The following is a 22,954-nucleotide window of genomic DNA, read 5'->3' on the forward strand; positions in this document are numbered from 1 at the left end:
TCTACATCGTTGTGATTGTATGCTGTTGTAACATTGCACGTGGGATGATATCTTATCTTATCGTATCTTATTATTGGGCAAACTGGGCACTCAATTTAGAGTGTCCAATTTGCCTAATCCCCCAATCTGCATGTGTTTGGACTGTGGGAGGAAACCTGGGGAAAACCCACACACACACATTTTGATTCACATTTCTTGTCCTTTGCCCGTCCTGCAGTTTCTTCAGACTCCCATTTTTGCTCTTTAAATCTTCAAATTAGAGACAACTGTATTGTGCCTGGGGCATTTCCAGGTGTGTTAGACAGTGGATGTGGGGGCAGGTACTTTTCCACAGAGCTGCTGTTGTGGTATGTCATAATAAGCCTCCATGGATAGACAACACTGTGATTCTCTCCACTGTTTGGGATACGGAATGGCACAGTTCCACTCTGTCAATAGTTTTTCCTGGAAGAAAACACAGTAAAAGTGAGGCTAGTATCAACAGGGATCACAAAACTTTCCATTGCCAGTAGGCCGGGGCAATCCATTCTAACATTGTAATGGCGAGTTTGAGTCGTCAATTAAAGCGTTAAAAAAAAGGTGTCGATAAGTAAAACTCAAGTATCTTTCATGCTAAAAAATGAGTGGGTTAAAAAAGTTGATTTCTGTTAGCGGTAGTTTGTCTCCCTGTGGTTTTTATTTTCACTCCTGCATCACCAGGACATGCATATGTATGTATATGTGTATATATATACATATTTTCCCTTTTCTTTTTTAAGTGATTAGGCCATGCCATGGCGAAAAGGTGAATTTCATTGCAGCCATAACATTTGAATCCTTGAATAATGGCTATGCTAACAGCCGGAAGATTAATGCATTTATGCGTCGTTTACCGCTTTATCCTTCACATGAGGGTCACGGGGGGGGGGGGGGGGGGGGCAATCCCAGATGACATAGAGCGAAAGGCAGGGTACACCCTGGACCGGTCACCAGACCATCACAGGGCCAACATATAGAGACACTGTCACGTTCACACATTTAGAGTGTCCAATTTGCCTAATCCCCAAATCTGCATGTTTCTGGACTGTGTGAGGAAACTGGAGAACCTGGGGAAGTAACTCCCACAGACAGGGGAGAACAGCCAAACTCCATGCAGCAGAACAGGCACTTGTTCCAAATTTGGGTCGTGTGTGTGTGTGTGTGTGTGTGTGTGAGTGTGTCTCAGAAAAAGATAGAGCAGACAAAGGAGAAGTTAGATTCCTTTCCCTAGGTCTTGGGTTCCCATTGATGCCAATCAACGCTCTCGTCAGCCGCAGAACACAGACTGTCTTGTGATTGGCCAGCCAACGAGAGCTTTCCCACTGTCTCGTGATAGTGACCAATCTCAGACCCGCAGCTCCCCCTCTGGAAAGGCGAATGCACTGCTAGCAATTATCAAAACATTGAGTAATGCCGTAATCCCTTACGCATTTGATCAGGAGTCAGAAGACACTGTGACAAGTGAAAGACTGCTGCAGGACGCCTGTAGCTTGGATAACGTTGTGGTTATCGTGAATCAATGAAACACGAGCGTAGCATGTAGCTTAGTGTGTAGCCGGCTATCGCTAATGCTAAACGACATTAATTTGTTTTTGTAAAAATTGTAATATACGTATTGCTGGCACTGCTCCTTCCTTTAGGGGAAGTTTGGTGCTGTGTCCTGCTTTATATTGCTACTTTCAACCGTAGAAGAAGAAGAACTACTCTTGTTGTAGCTGCTGAGCGTATCGGTTGTACGGAGCTCAGCAGCTACACCGAGAGTAGTTCTTCTTCTTCTACGGTTGAAAGTATGTCACCGGAAGTGCCCGGACTCTAGGAGGCGCTGCTGTTTAGAGGAGTGGGGAAATTCAGTGACGTAACTAGTCAACGGAAGTGCCGTTCCGCTTCGTAGAGCTCATGAAAACAATCAGACCCTGCGCTCTCAGCAGTGGCTGAACTGACTGTTATGGACTTTTAGGGCTTCATAAACGAGGTAATGACGCAGATACACAGAAAAACGCAGCGTTAATTGGCACTTCCGGGCTATGTCCTCTTTAAAATAGGGGATTATACTGTTTTTTTAGTGCCATGGGAAGGAGGTAGTGGAGGTGCAATTAAACTAGAGATGTTTTCCAACAAATGTTTTAATGCACTTTAATCAGTAAAAAAACAAAAACAAAATACTGTACATTATTATTATTATTATTATTATTATTATTAATAATAATAATAATAATAGTAATAATAATAATAATAATATTGTTGTGAGAAGAAATTCAGAGACAACATGTGTAACTTCATCAGTTGGTTGGTTTATTTCTCATTAGCAATGACACCAAATGTACTCTATTGTTCTCACTTGTTATCATAGGAGATGCATTTTTTTGTATTGTAAACAGTGAAAATGATAAAAATGCATTTCAGAAAACTCCTTACAAGCAGTGTATGACCAGGGAAAAGAACAGATTGTACCTGCTCTTGCTCACCTTATGTTTTATTTTATTTCATTTTTTAAACAATACATGTCATCTTATAGTTTTGAGTCTCTCATATTTACATAGATACACAGCTGGGCCCCCGCGTTCCTCGCCAGCAGAGACCTATCAGTATTTTTGCTTTTTGTTTTATTTTTTTTTTAATGTGTTATCACATAGTTTTCTTAAAGAATTATATTTACAACCACAACATCCCCCCAGCTGCCTGCTGCTGAGGGGGGGTTTAACACACAATTGGAATCACTTGCTTAAAGTTTTACCTACTTATGGTTCTTGACAGTTTTTATGTTGTAAGTCAACCTTAAACCTCTAAGTATTGATTTATTTTTATTTTTTTCATTAACAAATAAAGTTAATACAGAGCATAAGCCGTTCATCTCTCCCCCGCCCCATAAAAATTCAAAATAAATGAAAATAATAATAAAATACAATTTCAAAAAAAAAAAAAAAATATTGCACTTAAAGTTCAGGACAGCATTGGACCTGTTTGGTGGTTAAGAGGAAAGTGAGAGTGTTTAGCGGAGTGCTTTGGAGGAGGAGGAGGAGGTGAGGGTATCTGTTGAAGTATCCAGCAAAGTTCATCTAAATAAATAGGCGAAGCCTTTGTACAACACAGAGCCCGAGACTGGGACACAAGCGACCTCTCGTGTATTGCTCTGGAGAACTACGGAGTGCAGGTGGGGAACTTTTTTTTTTTTTTTTACATTGTAGAAAAAAAAAAAACACACACACACACACAGTAACAGCTGAGAAGATAAACCAGAAGTGGAGACTGTCATAGCAATGTCCTGAGAAAACGTCCTCGTTAGTCCAGAATGAGCTACGATGTGGGATCTTTTCCTTCCCCCCCCCCCCGAGATTTTCAGTCCTTGTTGTAAACAGTCTTTGGAGACATGAATCAAGTCGTCGTCGTGGTTTTTCTTCCCCAACTCTGGCGTTGAATGTGATTTTGAATGTCTTTTAATGTGCACGTGACACACACACACACACACATGCCTGTGTCTCTTCACAGCTCCAGTCCCGTCCGTTTCATGTTCGTCGACTCGTCGCTGTCTCTGCTGAACGCTCACAGTATCTTTTCCTCCGGCTTGCGATGAACTGAAGACGACGAGGTGTTTACAGAAGCTTTGAGAGGGTGTAGAGTTTGAACAGAGATGACTGAGGACGTTTTTTTTGTTGTTTTTTTCTTCTCTCCATCACAGCAAGTGTTGCAGAAAAGACCTTGTGTCGTACCGACAGCTTTAGAAGTGGCTTCACATAGGACGTGGTAGTGGGGAAAGGAGGGGGGTTTGAAGTGGAACTTTCAAAAGAAAATAAAGGAAAATGTTTGACATAACAGTACCTGACTGTCTGTGTGTCTGCTCTTCTTTTGAGTAACCCCTCCTTTTCTCCAGTACAGCTCGTCAAAAAAAACAACGCAGACCTTAGGAGAGACGCTAAAATAAAAAAGCAACAGAAATCGAGACGAGCGTCCAGCTCCTGCGCCAGGCCCTCATTCATGGGGCTTCTGTATTTTTATGGTCACTACCACTCATGCATTCATCAGTCCGTCCACTCATCCATCCACCTGGTAAGTGTGTAAACTACATTCCTTTGCAGTGCCATAGCTTTAGCCACGTCATGTCACACCACAGACAAAAAAAAACAACAACAACAATAAAATAACAGTGGACGACACACACAAAAGAAAAAAAAATAGAAATGTATTAAAAGGCAAACTAAGACCCCTCACACCCACGTTATGTTTTTTCAAGTCTGCCCCATTTATCCTCTCTCTCCCTCTCTCTCTCTCTCTCTCGTCCTTCCCTGTCTTCCTCGTCTCTTATGACGAAGAGGACGTCGAAGTGGAGCTGGGCTTTTTTTGGTTGATTAAGTCCAAGTAGAGTTCTGAGCGGAGAAATCGGGGATATGAGTCCTTCTCCATCAGCCCGTATATCCGCCTCTGTGCTAGGTCAAAGCAGGAGCGCGTCACATTCTGCAGGTTGTCCTTGGTGTGGTCTCTGGTGTACGAGTCCAGATTTACCTGCGGGAGAGGCCAAATAGAAACAGGTGAGACAAACTCCAGGTTGCAGACACACGGCGCTGATTTGAAGCATTCAAATCAAGTCGCATTCACTCTGACTCACCTCTTTACAAGACTGGATGGCGATGTATTCTGCAAAGACTTTCTTGGCTTTTGAGGCCATCTTGGACTGTGACTTGATCTTCTTATATTCCTCGCATGCGAGCCAGAATTCCAGATTCTCCTCGCTGAACTCCGTGCGCAGGAAAGCTCTGAACGCTGCCAGGCCATCTGAGACAGAAAGCAGAAAGGAGGAGAATAAACAAGATGAGAGTTGACTCGAGTGTCATGGCAACCTCACAGCTAAAGCTCTCCTTGGGAGTTTGAGGGCCGAAAATAGCTCCGTGACGGCCTTTTGAGTCATGTGGTTGGAAGAAAGTGAGACATGAAAAACCCTCAACACCACAGTTCCTATTCAAGTCCTTCACGCAGATCATTTCTCATTATTCAGGAACAAATCTAGTGTGTGTGTGTGTGCACTGTGAATGAACAAAGGTGCGACTGTTTCAGTGGAAAGAAGGAAAACAGACTAATTCTGGAAGTTGTGACGCTTTTAGTTTCGGTCCAAGTTAATGATTTGAGGAAGAAGGCACGCAGCAGAGAGAAAGGCAGGAAGCCGTGTCTGCCCACTGCTCCTGTCTGCACCTTTCCGTTCCCATGAATCACCCGCGTATGATAAGCGGTGCCAATGGAAGCGGTCATCTCATAACCTCATTCTGGTAAGCAGGAGTGAGGTAAGAGGTGGGGGAGAGAGAAGAGAGAGAGGAGAGGAGAGACTGTTGGAAGCGGGAGAATAGAGAGGTCAGGAAAAGCCAGATGAGGAGCAGATGGAGCGCTGGCTCCTTATCAGCTATGACAGAGAGTGGGACTCAACAGTGGAAGATGAACTGTGGACCAAAATAGCAACACACTTGCAAGGGTTTTTTTTTCTCTCTCGCTGTTAACCATTGTTTTTCTATGCAACACATGAACTCCATATGGTAACTCCATATGGTCACATATCAGTATGTGAGGCTCGACCTTCACCAACCACTTCAAACATGCAGCACATGTGTGTTGTGTGCTGCATCAAAGCCACATGCCAATCACTTTCAGAGAAGAAAACAATGGAGGATCATGTAAGTGAAAGAAGTTTAAAGAACAATAATATGGATGAAAAGTAAACTTACATTTGTGGGCCAGCAGCTTGTCAAGCGAGTCCCCCCATTTCAGCGCTTCCTCTGGGGTGGGCCTGCAGATGAAAGCAGAGCGATTCTTTAACAAGCCCATCTCAGCCAGGTTTCTCATAGTGTGACCCATCCGCAGAGCTGTGTCTATGCTGGGGTAGGCGAGTGGAAACGTGGAGGCGCGGGTAATTCCTCTCCACTGCTTCCTTCTGTCTAGTCTGTGTGCACTGCTCCTTCCCTCACAATGGTTTCAGACTCGTGGAGTGTTCTCGGTCTGCGAGCCATGAGTCTGTCTGCTTCACTGTGCTGGTGGGGGTAGGACTTTATATTCCCTCTGAAGGCAGCTTGGTAAGCAGGAAGGGAGGGGCTTGAGCTGGCCAATGGGGATGTGTTGTTGGGCTGAGACCTCCCCCCCCCCCAACCCCCAACCCCCAACCCCCATCAGAGTCTGTCTGCCCCCTGCTGCCTCTCATTCTTACCCTGGCCTGATAACAACAACAAAACAAAAAAAAAAAGAGCATGGCTCCATACAATGCTCATCTTACACTCACTGCAATACACATGTGAGACCTGATGTGACACAGACAGCCGCCAGGGCTGTAAAATGCTTATTTAACCTGTTTCTGCTTCACTGTAATGTGTATCAGGTCAGGGACCCACAGAGGAGATGTTTTTTGGGGTCATTGTACAAACGTGCAGAACGTTTCCAGCCTTTTACTTCAGATTAAATAAACAACAGTAATTCATCTATCAAACATATATCTATTTGAAATGGTAGATTTTCAATTTAAAAAAACAATCAAAAAAATGTTGAGAACTCGGTCAATGTTAATGTTAAAAAGTGAACCCACATACTAAATGTTTGGTAAACACTGATGTGTACACGCCTGTGTTTTGCCGCCCTCATTACCGAGCCGTAACCTCTGGAAATGACATGGTATTACTATAATATTATCTCCTTATTACAACACTATTACATCGTTGTTACCGAGCTATTACAATTAAAATAATATGCCTTGATCATTTAAAACAACAACAACAACAAAAACAATATCCCAACAATTGTAACTTCCACGTCTTCATTCACTTCATTTTTATTACTAACAAAGTCAGACACATGACAGGCACACGCCGTCTTTCCTCCTGCCTACACTGTCTGTCCTCCCGCACCAGGTTGTGTCAAGACCCGTAAAGCAGTGTCACACCCACCCACGAGCACATGCCGTCAGGAAGTGGCCACTTACTTGACTGACTTCATAGTCTTGTCTAGCTTGCTGGCTGGGTTGCTTCCTGGGGATTCATTCCTCCTCCGCAGGAAAGCCAGGCGATTCTTCATGTCTTTGGCCCTGCGTGAAAGAAAGAAAGAACGAGATGTGAAGAAAGGAAAAGAAAAGAGAGGAAGAGGGGGAGTGGGAAAGAGGAGGAAGAGTGAAAGACAGTTTAGTGATTAGAGGTGAGGGGGGTAAGGGGGTGGGAGGTGTAATGGAGGCAGGACAAGGAGGAAAAAAGGGGGGAATGAGGGATGACAAAAGAGAGAAGGGAAATAAGTGTTGTCCAAAGTCCACAACTGAAGCAATCCGAGGCTTAGGCATCACCAACAAAGCTCTTCAGCACTGTAAATCCAATCCATATGAAATCAAATGCACAAATGCCAGAAAAGATGGAAATGAATTCAGTGTTGTGTACATTTTAGTCTTCAGCCCGAGAACGCTGGTGCGGAGAAACAGCTTTTTGTTTTTTTCCCAAAAAAAAAGGGTGATGTATCACGCTCCCCTCTTTTTCCTCCTCGCTTTTGTGTGTCAGTGTCTTGGCTGTCAATCTGAAAACCCGCTAGCAATCTTTCCTGTAGATGTGTCCCTGGCAGGTTCCTCGGCGGGGACTGAGTGAATGTGGCAGAGAAGGAGGAGAGAGACTCAGTGCACACTCCTCTGTTTCATCACGCCATTCTCCATGTGCCTAGAGGGGATGCTGAGAGGGAGCTGACCCGGGGCTGAGGCAACAGGGCAGAGTGACCTCCTCGCTCCTCTCTCCGACATCCAAAGTGTTCCTGACCGCTCACCTCACCTGCTTCACCTTTCTACCACCATCACACACACACACACACACACACACACACACACACCTTGAATCCCCAACCCCCAAGTGAGCACAAACTGCGTATTCCCATAATCCCACGGTACCTGTCCTGGCTTTTCTTGACCTGGAGCACGTGCTGTCTCACTGGGATGTGACCTCGCTCAACACCCATTTCCTGAGTTCCTTTTCACTTTTGATTTCCACTGTGGATTGACTGGCCTGTGCTAATAATGCGATGCAGTGGTGTGCGCTTGTGCTGGCCCTATTCACTGCAAGCCGTCCCAATGGCAAGCCACGGGCCCCCCCCCCCCCCAGGAGAGCCTGTACACCCAGAATTAAAATAAGAAGAAAAAAAAGCCCTGAGGCTTCCAGGTATAGACACCTTCTAACGTGATCGTGTAGGGTGGAGGAGGAAGAGGAGACACAACTGCAGAGTTGTGTCTCGCTTAAATGTTGGACAGGAAAACACGATGATGAAAGCAGACCCACACGAACATGAACGTTTCAAAGAAACCTCACCCCACCCCCCCTTCACCCCCTCACCCCTGCACCTGTGCCAACTCGTCAACTCACGACCACTTCACTGCTGCTTTCATGCCAGTCACAGGTGTTGGGGAGGGGGAGGCTGAGAGCAGTGAGTGCATGAAGGAGAGAGTGGGAGAGGTGTGTAAATGTGATGTGGTCCCTCAAACACACACTCAAACACACACACACGGAGTGTCTGCCCAACTAAACAGAGAACACGGTGAGCAAATGTGTGTTTTTCCAAAGGCCAAATAAAAGGAAAGGTAGGAACTTGTCTGTACGCATGATACAACACGACAGCATGAGCTGTTGGAAACTGAGGCTGAATAATCGCTCCTTTACGACGCGGATGAGTGTGACTTTGTTGGGGGGGGGTTTGTTTTGGGCGTGTTTGGGTTCGGGGAAGTGAGCTTGTGCAGATTACTTTAGACTTTTCTGCGGGGGATTTGTTAGATTTAGGAGTGATGAACCTCTTCACTACACTGACAAGGATTAAAATGACACAGCCAAATAAATAAGGTTCATTCAAGTAAGACAATTTCTCATATAGCTGGCTACTTTAATTTGAGGGTTACAAAATCACCAACTTTTGTCACTGAAGTTGCTTAAAAAATATGTACACTTGAAGAAAACTCAGGAAACCAACAAAGAACCTGTCTTAACTGGACCTGGAAAATATTGACACTTCATTGTCTCCACAGTTTCACTGACAGAGATACGTCACACATTGACTGGGATCATTTAACGCAAGAATCCCCGAGAATAGCTCACAGTCGTGATCCAGGACGACATTATCACCCACATAAAAAAAGTTTTTTCTCTTAAATAAGCTCATAACATCAGCGCGGGATTTATTGGACGCTTTCATTTCTAGGTCGCAAGGCAATTAAAGTGTTGAACTGTGCTAAAGGAGCACGTCTGTCTCGCCCATGCATGTGGGTAAAGAAAATGACTTGGGGAAAATATGTCTTGGGCCTAACAAAAGCACACTTTATTATTGCTTATTTTGGTTTTTTTATTTTACACCAGCTGAGCCCACGATGTGGCAATGATGTCATAACAACAGACACTTAAAAAGGGGGGAAAAAAACAATGCTTCTATCCTGCCACCATGTGGGTGTCAGTGGACACTACAAACACCAACAGTAGAAAATCTAATGCTTATCTGTACTGTATGTGGTGAGACGTGAGTAGTTTTCTTCCGGAAATTTTACTGGCACTTGGCACTTAAATTCAACTGAAACTGTGTGGGTAAATATTGACTCTCCATTCCATCAACCATGCCTGTGATCACCAGCCGCCTAATTTCACCTAATCACCTAAACAAAGGGTTTGAAAAAGCCTATTAGCATGACAAGGGCCAAAACTACCTAAGTGAATTTTAAAACCCTTAACTCACACTTTACACTGGAGGAAAATGTGAGTGACACACACACCTGGCACAAAGATGAAACGCTCTTCACTACAAAGCCTTTCATTTCATCATCATCATCATCATAACTTAAAAAAGGCACACACACACACATACTATATACGTTCTGCTGTAACCGACAGCAGATGGAAAACAGTCTCGTGTCTATTTTTAGGGAAGCACCACTTTACAACGATACTGCACTGTTACTGTTCTCTGCACCTCTGCTCTTCATGTGCTAACGGTTCCTCTCACAGTTTCACTTTGACAAGCTCTCTATTTAAAGTTGCTCTGTTTCACTCAGAGCTCCGCAGCACTAATGTCATTAACCAAGTATCACACATACAGTCAGTCAGTCCTATTCTTATACATAACCTGTGAAGAGACTCACACAGGCTCTGCAGAGACTTTCCAAACACGCATGTCCACATTCGCTGGCACATGGTATAGTGTGTGTGTGTGTGTGTGTGTGTGTGTGTGTGTGTGTGTGCTCGTTGTCTGGACAGGAAGGAGTGAAAGGTCTTTAGCTCTGCAATTAACTCCGGGCTTCTTTTCTCATTATTCCCTCTTTGCTTGGCTCATATTTGACGCATTTATACCACGCTGCCGGATATTCCTGGTGTTCAAGAAAAGTAGGCCGCACTCTCAGGGAAAGGCTCTGGGAGCACATGGGGGGGGGGGGGGGGGCTGCAGACAGACACACACACACACTGCAGATGACAACACACATGAGCATCTCTGTTGACAAAACTCAATCATTGTGGGCCAAAAGTTGTTGTGAATGACATTAACTTGAGGGACATGGAGCATAAAAACAGTCATTAGTGGTTTAAATAACGTGGAAGCAGCCGCTGAATGCAGCTTTCAAGTGAAGGAGCCCATGAATGCAAGTCACAGTCTTTATAACAGGATGCAACCGACGAGTCTCTCTCTATTTGATACACGAGGCTCTGTATCTAACAGAATCGGAGAAATCCGGGGGGTTTGGCATTAAGCACAGTGGAGGAATTGAAATACAGATGGTGAGAGCGGCGACGACGAAGCATGTTTTCATTCCCTGCTGCCACTTTCTAATTAGAGGAGGCTGTTTGCCAGTAAGGTCAACACAGAACACAAGGCACAAATAACACTGTGTGTGTGTGTGTGTGTGTGTGTGTGTGCGAGCTTGTTTGTGCAACTGTGTCTGTGCGAGTGCAGAGGGCCCAGTGTTGTGCCAGTGCGTCTGCAAGGCTTAAAAATAGCAATAACACTATTAAGGATATGGGAACAAAATTGTGAGTGTTTCTGTTTTTCCGCAGACGAAAACTTGATGCACTGTCTCCATGAGACACGACGCATATGCTCTGCAGATCCATAAATGAAAAAAAAAACAGAAAGACATAAGTCATATTCCTAGAAGACCAGAGAAAAAAGGGAATTGTCCTAAATTTTGTCCATAAATATAACGCCATCAGAATCAAAGAGCTCTATTTCCGAGCCAACTCACCTTCCTCGCCACTAAAGCCACATGGGCAATCCTATTCCTGAAATCCAGGCTATGTATAATAAGATAAAGGGGCAGGCTCAAGTTAGAAATGAACACTTCCTCATCTAAAATAGTTTAAGCACTTCAGCCTCGTGGGGGATTCTTTTTCCCTCACTGTGACTATCAAATGAGATCCATGTAGAGGTCAGATACCAGCTCCAGAGCAACTACTCCTGAGGGACCTTACACAGCCTCAGCCCACGCTTTCCTTTACCAAACCCCCCCCCCCCCTGATGTTTCTAATCCCTGGTTATGGAAATCAAAGCACAAATACACGCGCGCACACACGTCACCCTTTTGCTCTTACCTTTCCAGGTACTTCTCTGAGAAATCCACCCCAGTGTGAAACATTGGGTGGCAGCCAGTGTGCATGTTCACTCTGCATGTGTGGAGAGTTGACAGCATGTACGGCCTGTGTCAAAAGTCCCAAAGGTTTGTTTAACAGTCACATTCCTCTAAACCCTGAGAGGCTCTGGTGGAGCATTTTTATAGTGCGGGGGGGTCTGAGGAAGGCGGACCCTGCACTCACCCAATCACCTCACAGATTCATCCCCCTGGGGCAGAAATTGTTTTTAATGGTAAGATGTTGAGATTATGATACAGTATATGCAACAGTTTTATTAACAACTGTCGATCCAATCCAATCCAACTTTAAAAACAACAGCTGAAACAAAGTGCTGTACACCAGAGATAAATAAAACTAGAAAAAAGATACAAAATCAACGTCTCATACTGGGTCGAGAGCCAGTATGTAGTATAAAGAGTAAAAATGGGTTTTAAGACACGTTTTAAAAGTGGACAGTGAAGGTGTCTGTCTAACATGCAGTGGAAGATCGTTCCACGATCTCGGCGCAGCGACAGAGAAAGCTCTGTCCCCGCTGAGCTTCCGTTTACATTTTGGTAAAGGCAGAGTGTGAGGATGAAGCAGCTCAGTTGATGACACTAACGATCTGTTACCTGTGTTCACTGAAGAGCATCCAAGCCTTGACATTAAAATACAACATGGTTATTGTTATAAAATGAATAAAAGTAAATAAAATAAAACTATTTCTAATAATATTACCACAAAGGTATGGTGGTTTTATTTATCTATCAAACATTGTTGAGATGTTGTCGACAGAAAAGTCTTCTCTTGCCTAGATTTTGTCACAGTAATGAAATGGTGAACTTGCATTTTTGTACCTTTCTGTGGCGTTGGCCAAATTTGGAATTTTAATGACATGCGCAAAAGTTCCCCACACTGTTTCTTTGTATTTGTGATATTTATTAAGACGTGTGTCCTTGTAATTAGATGCACATTGGAAAGGAAACCAACATGTATTGATTATTGGTCTGGGAACTGCTGCTTCAGGAAGTATCAGTACACAGTATTATATTCTGTCAATATGTGAGACAAACTCATGCACGTCGTCCTTGTAAGAACTTCTGTTTATCTATCCGAAATCTCACATTTCTGCACTTATTACTCTGGTGTCTGGTTTGGTTAATTACTTTATTACCACTTTAGAGAAAAAAAAAAAACCCCAGAGTGGAGCCATGCTTGGGGAAAAAAGAACACCTGGACAGAGTAAAAACAAAGGGTGGTAATGGACGGGGGGGAGAGGCCAAGATAATGTGCACAATCCCAGGAAAAACAGCTGTGCGGGAAACCAGACACATGCCCCAAAATGTACAAAGAGGAGATGGGAAGAGATAAAGATGCGTGGAAGAGAGAGAAAGAATGCCTAGGAAGGAAGGAAGGACCTCGCTGTCTGTTGTATGTTGAGGAGGAAACAATGGATTAACTGTGCTGAGGCACAAGTGCTTTGTGTGAGAACAGCGGTGGAAAGAACTTATCTAATGTAATTCCACATGTGTTTCATTTTCCTGACACTGTGGTTATTATTATTATTATTATTATTATTGATGTTGTCTATGGAGTTTTGTTCAATTATATTCTCATGTTAATGCCCTTTAATTAAATCAACGTGACAGTTATGATGAAAGAAAGAGGGCCTTTATGTTTGCACAATCACTCATTTGCAAATAGTGAGAAGAGAACAAAGAGGTGCGAGACCAAAAAAAAAACATAAAAGAAATTAGCATTTCCATGTGTCTACACCCAGAAAAGCAATTTCACATTCAGTCCATTCTAAAGGCTGTTACCTAAGAAGAAACAAACACATTTTCTGCTGATTCTTTGAAATTTTACAGCCGCATCTACGCTTGTGTTTACGCCTTCCTCTCAAATGTGCTGCTCTTGGAGACTGTGCTCCAAAAATCACATGATCAAAGGTCAGTTACCTTTTACTTTAACTATAAATAGCCACACGCCACAGATAAAGATCTCCTTGGTACTTTGGTGATCAGTCTCTGACATCTGGAGGAAATCATTTCATTTCCTTTATGCTCCGCTGTATAGCAGAGAGATTTCAATCTACTGCGGCAACATATTGCATTTGTGTTCCTCTCAGACACACAGAGACACATGCAGTGTTGAGAGTGTGTTTGTGTGACTTAATAAGCAGGGTATAATGAAACATGGCTAAAAATACACACATACACATATATATATATAGTGTGTGTACTACATGATGAAAAAGCTTGAGAGGTGACAACAGACGCGCAATGGCGAGGATTTAATAGAATAATGCAAAAAAACAAGTGCTGAGTTTTCCACCGTGCTGAGAGGTAAGTGAGTTGTACGTTTTAAATTGACTAATGATGACAGAGGAGGGTCGCATCAATGACAGGAGTTCATTTTATCTATTTTATCTACGCCAGACAAAAGCTTTTCTTCCATACTGCTGTCATCACTGTGACAACTATGCAGCGCAGATGCAGAACTCATTCAAGGTAACTTGGTATTGCACTCAAAGGCAACCAATATGATGGTGTTGTGTTATTCTTGTGTTGTTTCCAAGGTAATATATCCAGGTACGTGTTTTAGTCATATGTGACAAAAAAAAAAATGGGCTAATATTACAGTGACAACATAGTAATAGTATAGTTAAAAAAAAAACTGTAAAGGAGAGGTAACATTAAACCTGTCTTCCCCCGCCTTTTGTCAGCTGCAGGTGAAATCCATCCTCCCTGATGTCCTACACACGTTTTCCATTGGAATTATGACGCTATAGAAATAACACAGTATTGCCATAACATTACTGCCATATTGTTACTGTATCATAATGTAAATGTGATACCCATTAACATCCCTTTTTATTAAGTGATTATGAAGGGTAATTTCCCAGACAAACAATGAATGAACTCAGTAAACCCACCCTGTTTGGTGAGTTCATTCATTATTCATTCATTCATTGAGAAATGAAAAGGTTATTTGTTATTTCTGCCTATTGACAAAAAATAACATGTATTCTACATTTAGGACGAAATTAAATCAAAAAAAAGGAAACATTTGTAACCCCTAAAATAATTTTCGGGGATGCTGTGAAGTCGCTATTTTTCCTAAACTGTTTGCAACAGCTGACAAAAAGGCAATGTACAGCAGGGTGGGAAAGCAAAACAAAAAGCTGTGGAATCTTAATCACTTAATCTGCTGGTTAACTAAATAACATTAAAACACAGTTTGAGCTCAAGTATGGGCAGCGATCAGGCCCCCCCCCAAAAAAAAAACCCACAGCGAGTGCTTTTATTGTCCTCCTGGTGTGAGATGTGCTTTCATCTTGATGAACAGCAGCGTGAATGAAGATCACTCAACAGCTGATGAATCACTGAGGCGTCGACACACACACACACACACACACACACACACAAGTTCAACATGAACACACCTTCCCTTCTCACGCCGCTGAGAATGTGAGACCCATATGGGGCCACACTCGACGGCAGCACACGCATCATTTACCACTTAATTAAGTCGATAATGAGCAGTGTAAAATGACGAGCTTTAACTCTTCAACGATGACACCCTGAGCATGAGACATGTTTTCTGCAGAACCTGTCAATTTGACTACAGACACAAAAACCACATTAACCTCAAGTGAATGACAAACGTGTTAATGGCGATATGTTGTGACATCTTTCGTCCACTGTCAGAATAAGTCACGTTGTTAATTGACCCCCTGTGGGCTGCTATAATAGAAGTCATTACCCCCTTGACCACCATTGATGACACCTTTTCAAAATAAAGGCTGGTTGTGAAAACAGAGCCCATTTACACAATACGCTGAATCAAAAAGGCCGGCGACGACACTCGAAACACAGAATTCAGTATTCATTATCATTCCTCACCCACAACACACTTTGAACTTTGATGTGTCAGTCCTTGTTTATAACCTTTTGGCCCTAATGAGAAGACGATGTGGAAAACACACACAAATAATAAGGAAGAAAGAATCTGTTTGAGATTCATGTACTTACAGATTCTTGGATTTCTTCTTCTTTGAGCCGTCGGGGCCGACCTCACAGCTGCAGGGGGATCCGGAGCTCAGCTGAGGGGAGAGGAACGAGAGCACACACTGCATCATCCACCTTCCACAAAGAAAGAGGGCCTTGTAGCCTCATGCAGGCAGCATGGTTAGTGTTAACTGGCTGATAAGCTACTAAGTCCTTGGTGTGTCTGGTTAACACTGGGCTGAAACTACTCCAAAAGCCAGTGATGAAAATGGTAAATCCATGGGAAGAATCCAAAGTAAAAAGTCCCAGAAGACAAGCTCCTCTGAGGTGTGTGTGTGTGTGTGTGTGCGTCTGTTTCTTGCAGAGAGTGGCAGTGTGTGAAAAGTCTGTGGCTGTTGTTTCTGTTGGCTTCCAACTGTGCCCAAGGTTCGAGCCTTAGACCCTGGTCTCACGTTACACTTTCTGACAACCCACACTTTTGATTGGTTCAGGGAGGAAGGGAAGTTGCCTCAGGGTTGAGAAAGGGTCAGTCTTCACTAATCTGGTGGCCTGAAGTGGGCCCATTGTATATGTGTGTGTGTGTGTGTGTGTGTGTGTGTGTGTGTGTGGGTTGGTTGGTTTGGTGGGTGTGCGAGGCTCTAAATAATGAGCCATTGTATTTACAGGAACCCACAGTTGAACCTGAGCTAGATACTCTGGCCACAGCTGGTGACACATGGTGCAGATTGTTTTATGGGTTTCTCAGATTGAACTCTGGAGTGATGAAATTTTCTGGCCGGGGCTGATTTTTTTACGACGGTGATGCACGATACAAAAATGCTCATCCTTTAAAAAAAAAAAAAAAAAAAAAAAAAAAAGTGGCTGCGGAGTTTGTGGCTATCTTCGGTAAAAAAACAACAGTAGCTTGAATTCAGTTACGAATGGCTTCAACGGATGAAAGGATTTTGGAAAAACATGAAAGCATCCTAAGTTTAATTGGAAGAATCTGTCAGACTGACTTCAGGACTCAGGGAAGACAGTGCATTCTTTTTTGAATGAAACATAACATGTCACTCGGGCTTAGTCAACACATGCACTTAACATCTGACGTCCATGATTAAAACAACAGGCTGCTGATATAAAACCTGCACAGAATCATCTGAAGTGTGGGAGTAATTGTTTATCACAAGCACTACGACCGCAACGTATGGTCACTTGAAGTAAAAGCGTCCTGGAGTGCTTTGTTTAAGATGCGCTGACGACATGACAGCAACTGTTAATTACTTTTGTTTTGGAGCCGCCCAAGGATGATATTAGACTTGACAGCAGCCAATGAGATAAAAAAAAAGGCTTTAAACCAACATGAGACACTGTCGATGAATCATTTCACATGTTGCACCACTGCACCTATTGCATTGTTATTCATCCCAGGCAATAATCTCACATATTGAACTATTAACGAACTGAAAAATGCTCCAAGAGTAAAACACGAGATACATCCCTGCTCTCTGTAACTGATTACACTGGGTTGTTTTGAGTCTTGGCAAGCACTCAGGATACTTCAGTTTTGCAGTTCACACTGTTTATCTGTAGTCGTTTGTTGTGTAACGCATCATTCTTACACATTAGGAGCCATTTGGGATTTTAGCGTGTTGCCCATCAAAACCACATTGACCCCCCCCCCCCGATTATCAGATCACCCGCTCTACTCCCCGACCCGCAGTCGTCTCTCAATTAACTATAATTCAGAATAACAAGTCAACTATCTTGATGAAGCTTAAGCCAAAGGCTTTTATATATTTCCCTGCCACTTTGGATGAGAGCCTGATTTCAGATTTTTAATTTACGTTCCTCTCATGACATTTTGTCAAAGTTGTAGTTAAAACGGAGATTCCCTTCAGGCTTTTTTTAAGTCGGTAGCACTGAAACCCACTGATGTGGGGGCGAGTACAGCCTGTTAGTGTATTCTTAATAAAATACCATCGTGATATTGAAATATATCCGACATGTGGGTGATAGAGAAATAATTAAATTACACCCCCCACCCCCCACACGTCTCCCTGAGAGTCTTCTCCTCACAATCTTGGATTGCAGCGGAGCTTCCATCGGCTACACATCGCTGATAACGGCAACCTCCGGCTGAGAGGCAGAGAGTCAGAATGTTGAATGCACGCACTGACACATTCGAGGCTTCTTTAACTGACTGCGAAAGGTGAATGAGTGTATGGTAAGTAGCGGCCGTCTAAAAATAAACTCAAGCTAAGAACAGCGGCAGAAGTATGTGTGGAGCTGCTGAGTATGAAGGCCTAATGTGTGGACATTACGTGTATGCGAGGCTGTGAGGGCAACGTGTGGTTGTTGTTTTTTCAGGTTTTCTGGGTTTTTTGAGGGTTTTGGGGTTAGGATTGTTAAGCATATATTTGAGATGGTTAAGATGTGCGTGTGTGTTTTTAATTTTAAGCACTCTTGCCTTTGCAGCAAGAAGAGCCGGTCGGAACAAGGGCCTTTCTGCATGGAGTTTGCATGTTCTCCCCGTGAGTGCGTGGGTTTTCTGCAGTGGTTCTCTGGTTTCCTCCACTCTAAATTGACCGTAGGTGAGAGTGGATGGTTGTCCTCGCTTCGCCTCGGTTTCCATTAGCGATTTTTTTTTAGTACCTGCTCTGGCGAGGTTCCAAGCGAGTTGAGCTGATTCTATGCGAGGCGACGTCAGACTGCTGGCCACTGATTGGTCAGAGAGTGCCGTCATGAGCAAGACGTCCGACACAAGAATCAAAGCGAACAATGCCAAACTGTAGATCAGTTAAAAAGACTTACAAATCCTAAAAATGTGGGTTCATCTCAGAGGAGTCTGGCGTACTTAGCGACAGCACTGCTGAAAGCTGGCGATTGCGAACAAAGCCGCTGTATTTCAGCTCAGTGACCGTGTCAGACGGAGTCTGTGCTCCAGTCAAGGAGGAAGTACTGAACACATCTTTGTTATCAACTGATTCTAATGATTCAGTTACTTTACAAGTCACTATTCACTAGTTTGTGTGTGACGCGTGTCAAACAAAGTCACGGCAGTTTCATGCGACCGTGCACTGATGACTCCGCCCACGTTGAGGAGGTACTATAGTAATGGAAAACCAACCAAACAGTGTAGAGGCGAGGCGAGCTGGGACCATGTAGTTGGAAAGACGGCCCTGTCAGTCGAGCACACCCTGTGACCTTCATGAGGAGGATAAAGCAGTAGAAGAAGATGGATGGATGACATTTTGAATTCAGAGAGACGATGTTGATGACCGAGGGCTGTTAGACCACTGATATTGTAGCTGTGATGACCACACGGCTTGCGGCGCGTGACTTGTTTATACTAACCAAGATCAAAACACACATTTACTGTATATCCTTCAGCTCATCCATGAGAAAACAGCAACACGGGCCACGGGCAATTACACGAGGACTGATGAAGTCACCGAAGACATCAAAAAAACTTCATAATCTAATCACAAATCTCTGAGGAACGACCAAACAGTCCCAGTCTCTACGGAGCCGTCAGCTACGCTTTCCATACGAAAAGAAAGTTGACAAACATGACAACATTTTCCATCTCTGAGGACATTCGTTCTCATGTAGCTCCCGGGATGGGATTAGTCAGTATCAGGATTGTGTTGTGCAGCCATTGGTGAACAAAGAGGAGGGGGGGGGGGGGGATCGTCTGCTTGTCAGGTCAGGCTTTGTTCTGTTAGCTGTCTGCATAAGGACGGGATGCTCATTCACACTTGACTGCTATTTTCCAGCTGGATAAAATCCACATGCAAACACACAGACAGGAGAATATACCTGTCTGTGTCTTACAACTGGGATTTATGCACAAGAGCATAGAGAGAGTGTATGAAAACAACTCCAATTAATTGATTCAATAAAAGAAATTATAAAGATAAAATAAAGAAAATAGGTTTGCCACCAGGCTTGTTTACAAGGATGCCTTGAATGTGTCTCTTTCTTTTACAGTGGTATCAAATTGTAAAGGACTGTGTTAAATAATAAATCATAAAAAAAAAAACAGGATTATTAACAAGTGTCTTTGAATTATTCTCATTTCTTTTCTATCTAATGCTCACACATGACCTGGCGGTCTACGAATGGCTAATGGATTTAGATCTTTTCTAAAAATAACCCTGGCGTGTGTATTCCAGTTCATGTGCATACTTGCGTGTATGTAAGACTGCTCACGTGCGTCAGTGGCTACGGAAAGAAAAATGCAGAATTTGCCAAAGACCACATGGCGATAAAGCCCCCGGAGGAGTGAGATGAATGCTGTTAGTGGTTACAGGAGGGACGTGAAGATACACAGATAAAGCTTTAACCTGACTACGTCTGTGTTGCACACGTGTCTTTTTTTTTTTTGCACTTGCACATGTGTAAGTAATCATGAAAAAACCCTTTCGACCTGAGAACATGTCTTTTGAGCTGATATCGAGGTGGGATGAGGTGCTTGTGTTACCTTTTCTGGCCAAAACCTGGTCCTAATGAGGCAGAACATAAACTGGTTAAGTTTACGGGTAAGATGTGAGGGATAAGGCTTTCCAAATGAATGGGGGTTAGATTGATTATTATTGGGTAATTATAGGACAGGGCAAACATATCTGTCTCACTTTGCCAACAAACTCCTTGAACAATCTTGACCCAGCCAACCCTGAGCCCAAATCCTCCGGCTGCCTCAGACCCTGAGAGGTGAACAAATGAATCTTGGTCTCTGTGTGTTTAAACTTCTCACTAGTTCAACTCCCGACTGCTTTTCTTCATCAAAACTTCCCTTGGGCTACTTCCTTCCTTACCACTGCTCAGTTTCTTCTCTTCTTCTGTTTGAAAACAAACTGACAAGCTGTCTGAACAATGTCATGTGAACTCAGAAAATTCCCCAGTCTAAGTGGTGCAGCAGCAGATTGGTGCTACCTTCAGACCCCCCGTTTCCTGGCATTGTATTCTCTCTCTCTCTCTCTCTCTGTTGTGTCTAAACACATGCGTCGGGATTACAATGCAGTAACTAAATGATCACACTCGCTTACTTTCCTGTGTACTGTAGATACTTGAATACCACTCCGAGTCAAGCGTTATATATTCACACAAGACCAGGTAGAATATATTATCAGCCATATATACAGATTTATGTGGTTAAAATGGTTAAATATGATTTGAAAATGGATTCATTGAAGTTAATTTAAGAGTCAAATCTGTCGGCTAAGGCTCCTGACTGTAGAATCATTATATCAGTTTTGGTTTTGTAAAACAAAGATATCTAGTATAAAGATTTCATATTTCTCCACTTAAGAAAACACCTTCCTTTCCCCCCCGTGATGTTCTGTCCTCACTTAGGACAATAAAAGTGTGAAATCATGTAGTAATATAACAATGAACAGGCAGCAGTAGGTTTAGTTTGGCGAGTTGAGTATCACAGCCGCAGTTCATTATCTCACACTGTTTTTAACAGAGAGAGTGAGGTACATGTTAACAACAAGCTGCAGATTCAAACGCGGCAGATTGTTTCGTGTAACAACAACAAACAACAAAAACACTTCTTTTTTCTTCAGATTGTGTTCTTCCAGCAAAAACATCTGATAAAAATCAGTGTTTTCTTCTTTTTGAGTTAATTTTAAGTCTCTCAATTAATTACGGGTATGTTCACCCACTAACCCCAATCAAGGGATCATCTCAGGGGTCACCACGCCTCAATTTAAGAACAATATGATCATTCAGATGGACACAAAAGCATTTTTGAACAGTTATAAATGTGCTCTGCGTAAAATAAGGGAAAACACTTGGGTCATGCCTGGCATCGCTATGTGCTGGATCTAAGACGAGGGGGCCTGACGACGCTGACCGTATTCTCTTTCCAAAAAACTCCTAATGCCCCCTGTTAAAAATCTTCAACACGTCTTGATTTGTGCACAAATGATCCTTTATGGCGCGGCAGGAATTACGCGTGTTGCACAAGAACCACAGATGGATCAAAACCACGGGAACAAACCCGACGACAGAGCCAGGGTGTCTGATTTCAACAGCCTCCGGGGCCATTATGTCAGAGATGGTGTGTACTGGAAAGCCATGTTCTATAAAAAAACATCATCACTGGATTAGCTTGCTGGGTCAAATTAGGTTATGAGAGTTGTCAATCTGAATATCTGAATCTGCTGAACCATGTGTCTCATCACAGAAGTGAAGCCACCGCTCAAACTGCATTCTGGATTATAAAATACACGTGATCACAGTCAGAAAACACATGGTTCTGTGTGGTTCCACATGTGTAACTTTAATATACTTACAAAAATGCAATGCTCCTTAATGTTAAAACTTAATAGCATTCCCTTTGTATGTCATGTTGCAGTAAACTAAGCAAATAACCAAATACAGCTTGTTTGTTTGGTTTTTTTTTAAGCGTCTACACTTCCTCGTGGATCTTGACCAGAGAGTTGAAAGTAAATAAATTAAAAAGGAGACAAAAACAGAATACTGCATGGCCTCTGTCTCTGGGGGTATTGCAGGAACAATGAGGGCTTTATAAGAGCCAGAGGACAAAAAGGAATGCAATAAAGGCAAAAAGTGATGGTTTAACAAAATAAACTTGGGAGAGAGATCACAAACACAAATGCTGGGAGAGCTGCACTGATTATCAGGCAATCTGAACCAAATATGAAACTGATGTCGAGTGAGGTTTTCATGAATCTATGATGAGGGGTTTCCATCATTTATTCAGGAAGATAAAACAAATCTAAGGGCTGGATTTGGTCCCTTTTGACAGTTGACCTCAGTTCTCCCTTTGTTTTATAGAAGCCATTAGTAAACACCCTCGATATCATCATTTTCTTTGATTCATGCGAGACAAAATATTCTAATATGTTACCAAACAACAAACACGGGTGATTTTGGGGGGTAAAATTAAATAGTAGTTGTAGCTGAGCGACTGTACTGGTGTTTGTCACCTCTTGAGGACATTGGCATAAACACTGACCTTGACGGGACCAGAGGTCTTCATGGAGACCAAAACCTGGTCCTAATGAGGCAGAACCTCGTTTCGGAGAAAGGTTTAGGGCTAATATTTAAATTGTGGTAAAGTCAAGGTTAAGTTTAGACAATAAGTGGTTATGGTTAAGGTTAGGGATAACACTTAGTTCAGGCTGTGTGTGTGTATGAGAGAGAGAGAGAGAGAGAGAGAATATTACAATAATTTTGTAATATCTGAAAATAAACTATAACCTTCACACAGGATACTGGCACACAATGAGAGCAGCAAAAGGATTGTATGTGTGTGTGTGTGTGTGTGTGTGTGTGTGTGTGTGTGTCTCTGTTACTCCGCACAGCTCAGGAGACGGCTGATTCCGGTGTAAGTACTTCCCATGTCAC

General features: G+C 43.0%; 1 protein-coding gene across 7 annotated transcripts in view; it reads right to left on the reverse strand.

The window, feature by feature from the left end:
- Positions 1-2,289: 2,289 nt before the first annotated feature.
- rgs3a (regulator of G protein signaling 3a) overlaps positions 2,290-22,954 on the reverse strand; it is a 123,765-nt gene continuing 103,100 nt past the window's right edge. For 5 of the 7 annotated variants that reach the window (XM_058617043.1, XM_058617044.1, XM_058617038.1 and 2 more), the window contains 5 exons: positions 15,617-15,687; positions 6,965-7,066; positions 5,724-5,785; positions 4,619-4,785; positions 2,290-4,515 (listed from right to left, as the gene is read on the reverse strand). In XM_058617043.1, the coding sequence (XP_058473026.1) occupies positions 4,315-4,515; positions 4,619-4,785; positions 5,724-5,785; positions 6,965-7,066; positions 15,617-15,687 (603 nt within the window). In that variant the 3' untranslated portion in view covers positions 2,290-4,314. Of the gene's footprint in view, positions 4,516-4,618; positions 4,786-5,723; positions 5,786-6,964; positions 7,067-7,406; positions 7,809-11,564; positions 11,869-15,616; positions 15,688-22,954 lie in introns of those variants that run through there. The other 2 variants (XM_058617041.1, XM_058617042.1) reach the window with 2 other exon arrangements.

The sequence above is a fragment of the Solea solea genome, chromosome 19 (assembly GCF_958295425.1).
Source record: "Solea solea chromosome 19, fSolSol10.1, whole genome shotgun sequence".
NCBI lineage: Eukaryota > Metazoa > Chordata > Actinopteri > Pleuronectiformes > Soleidae > Solea > Solea solea.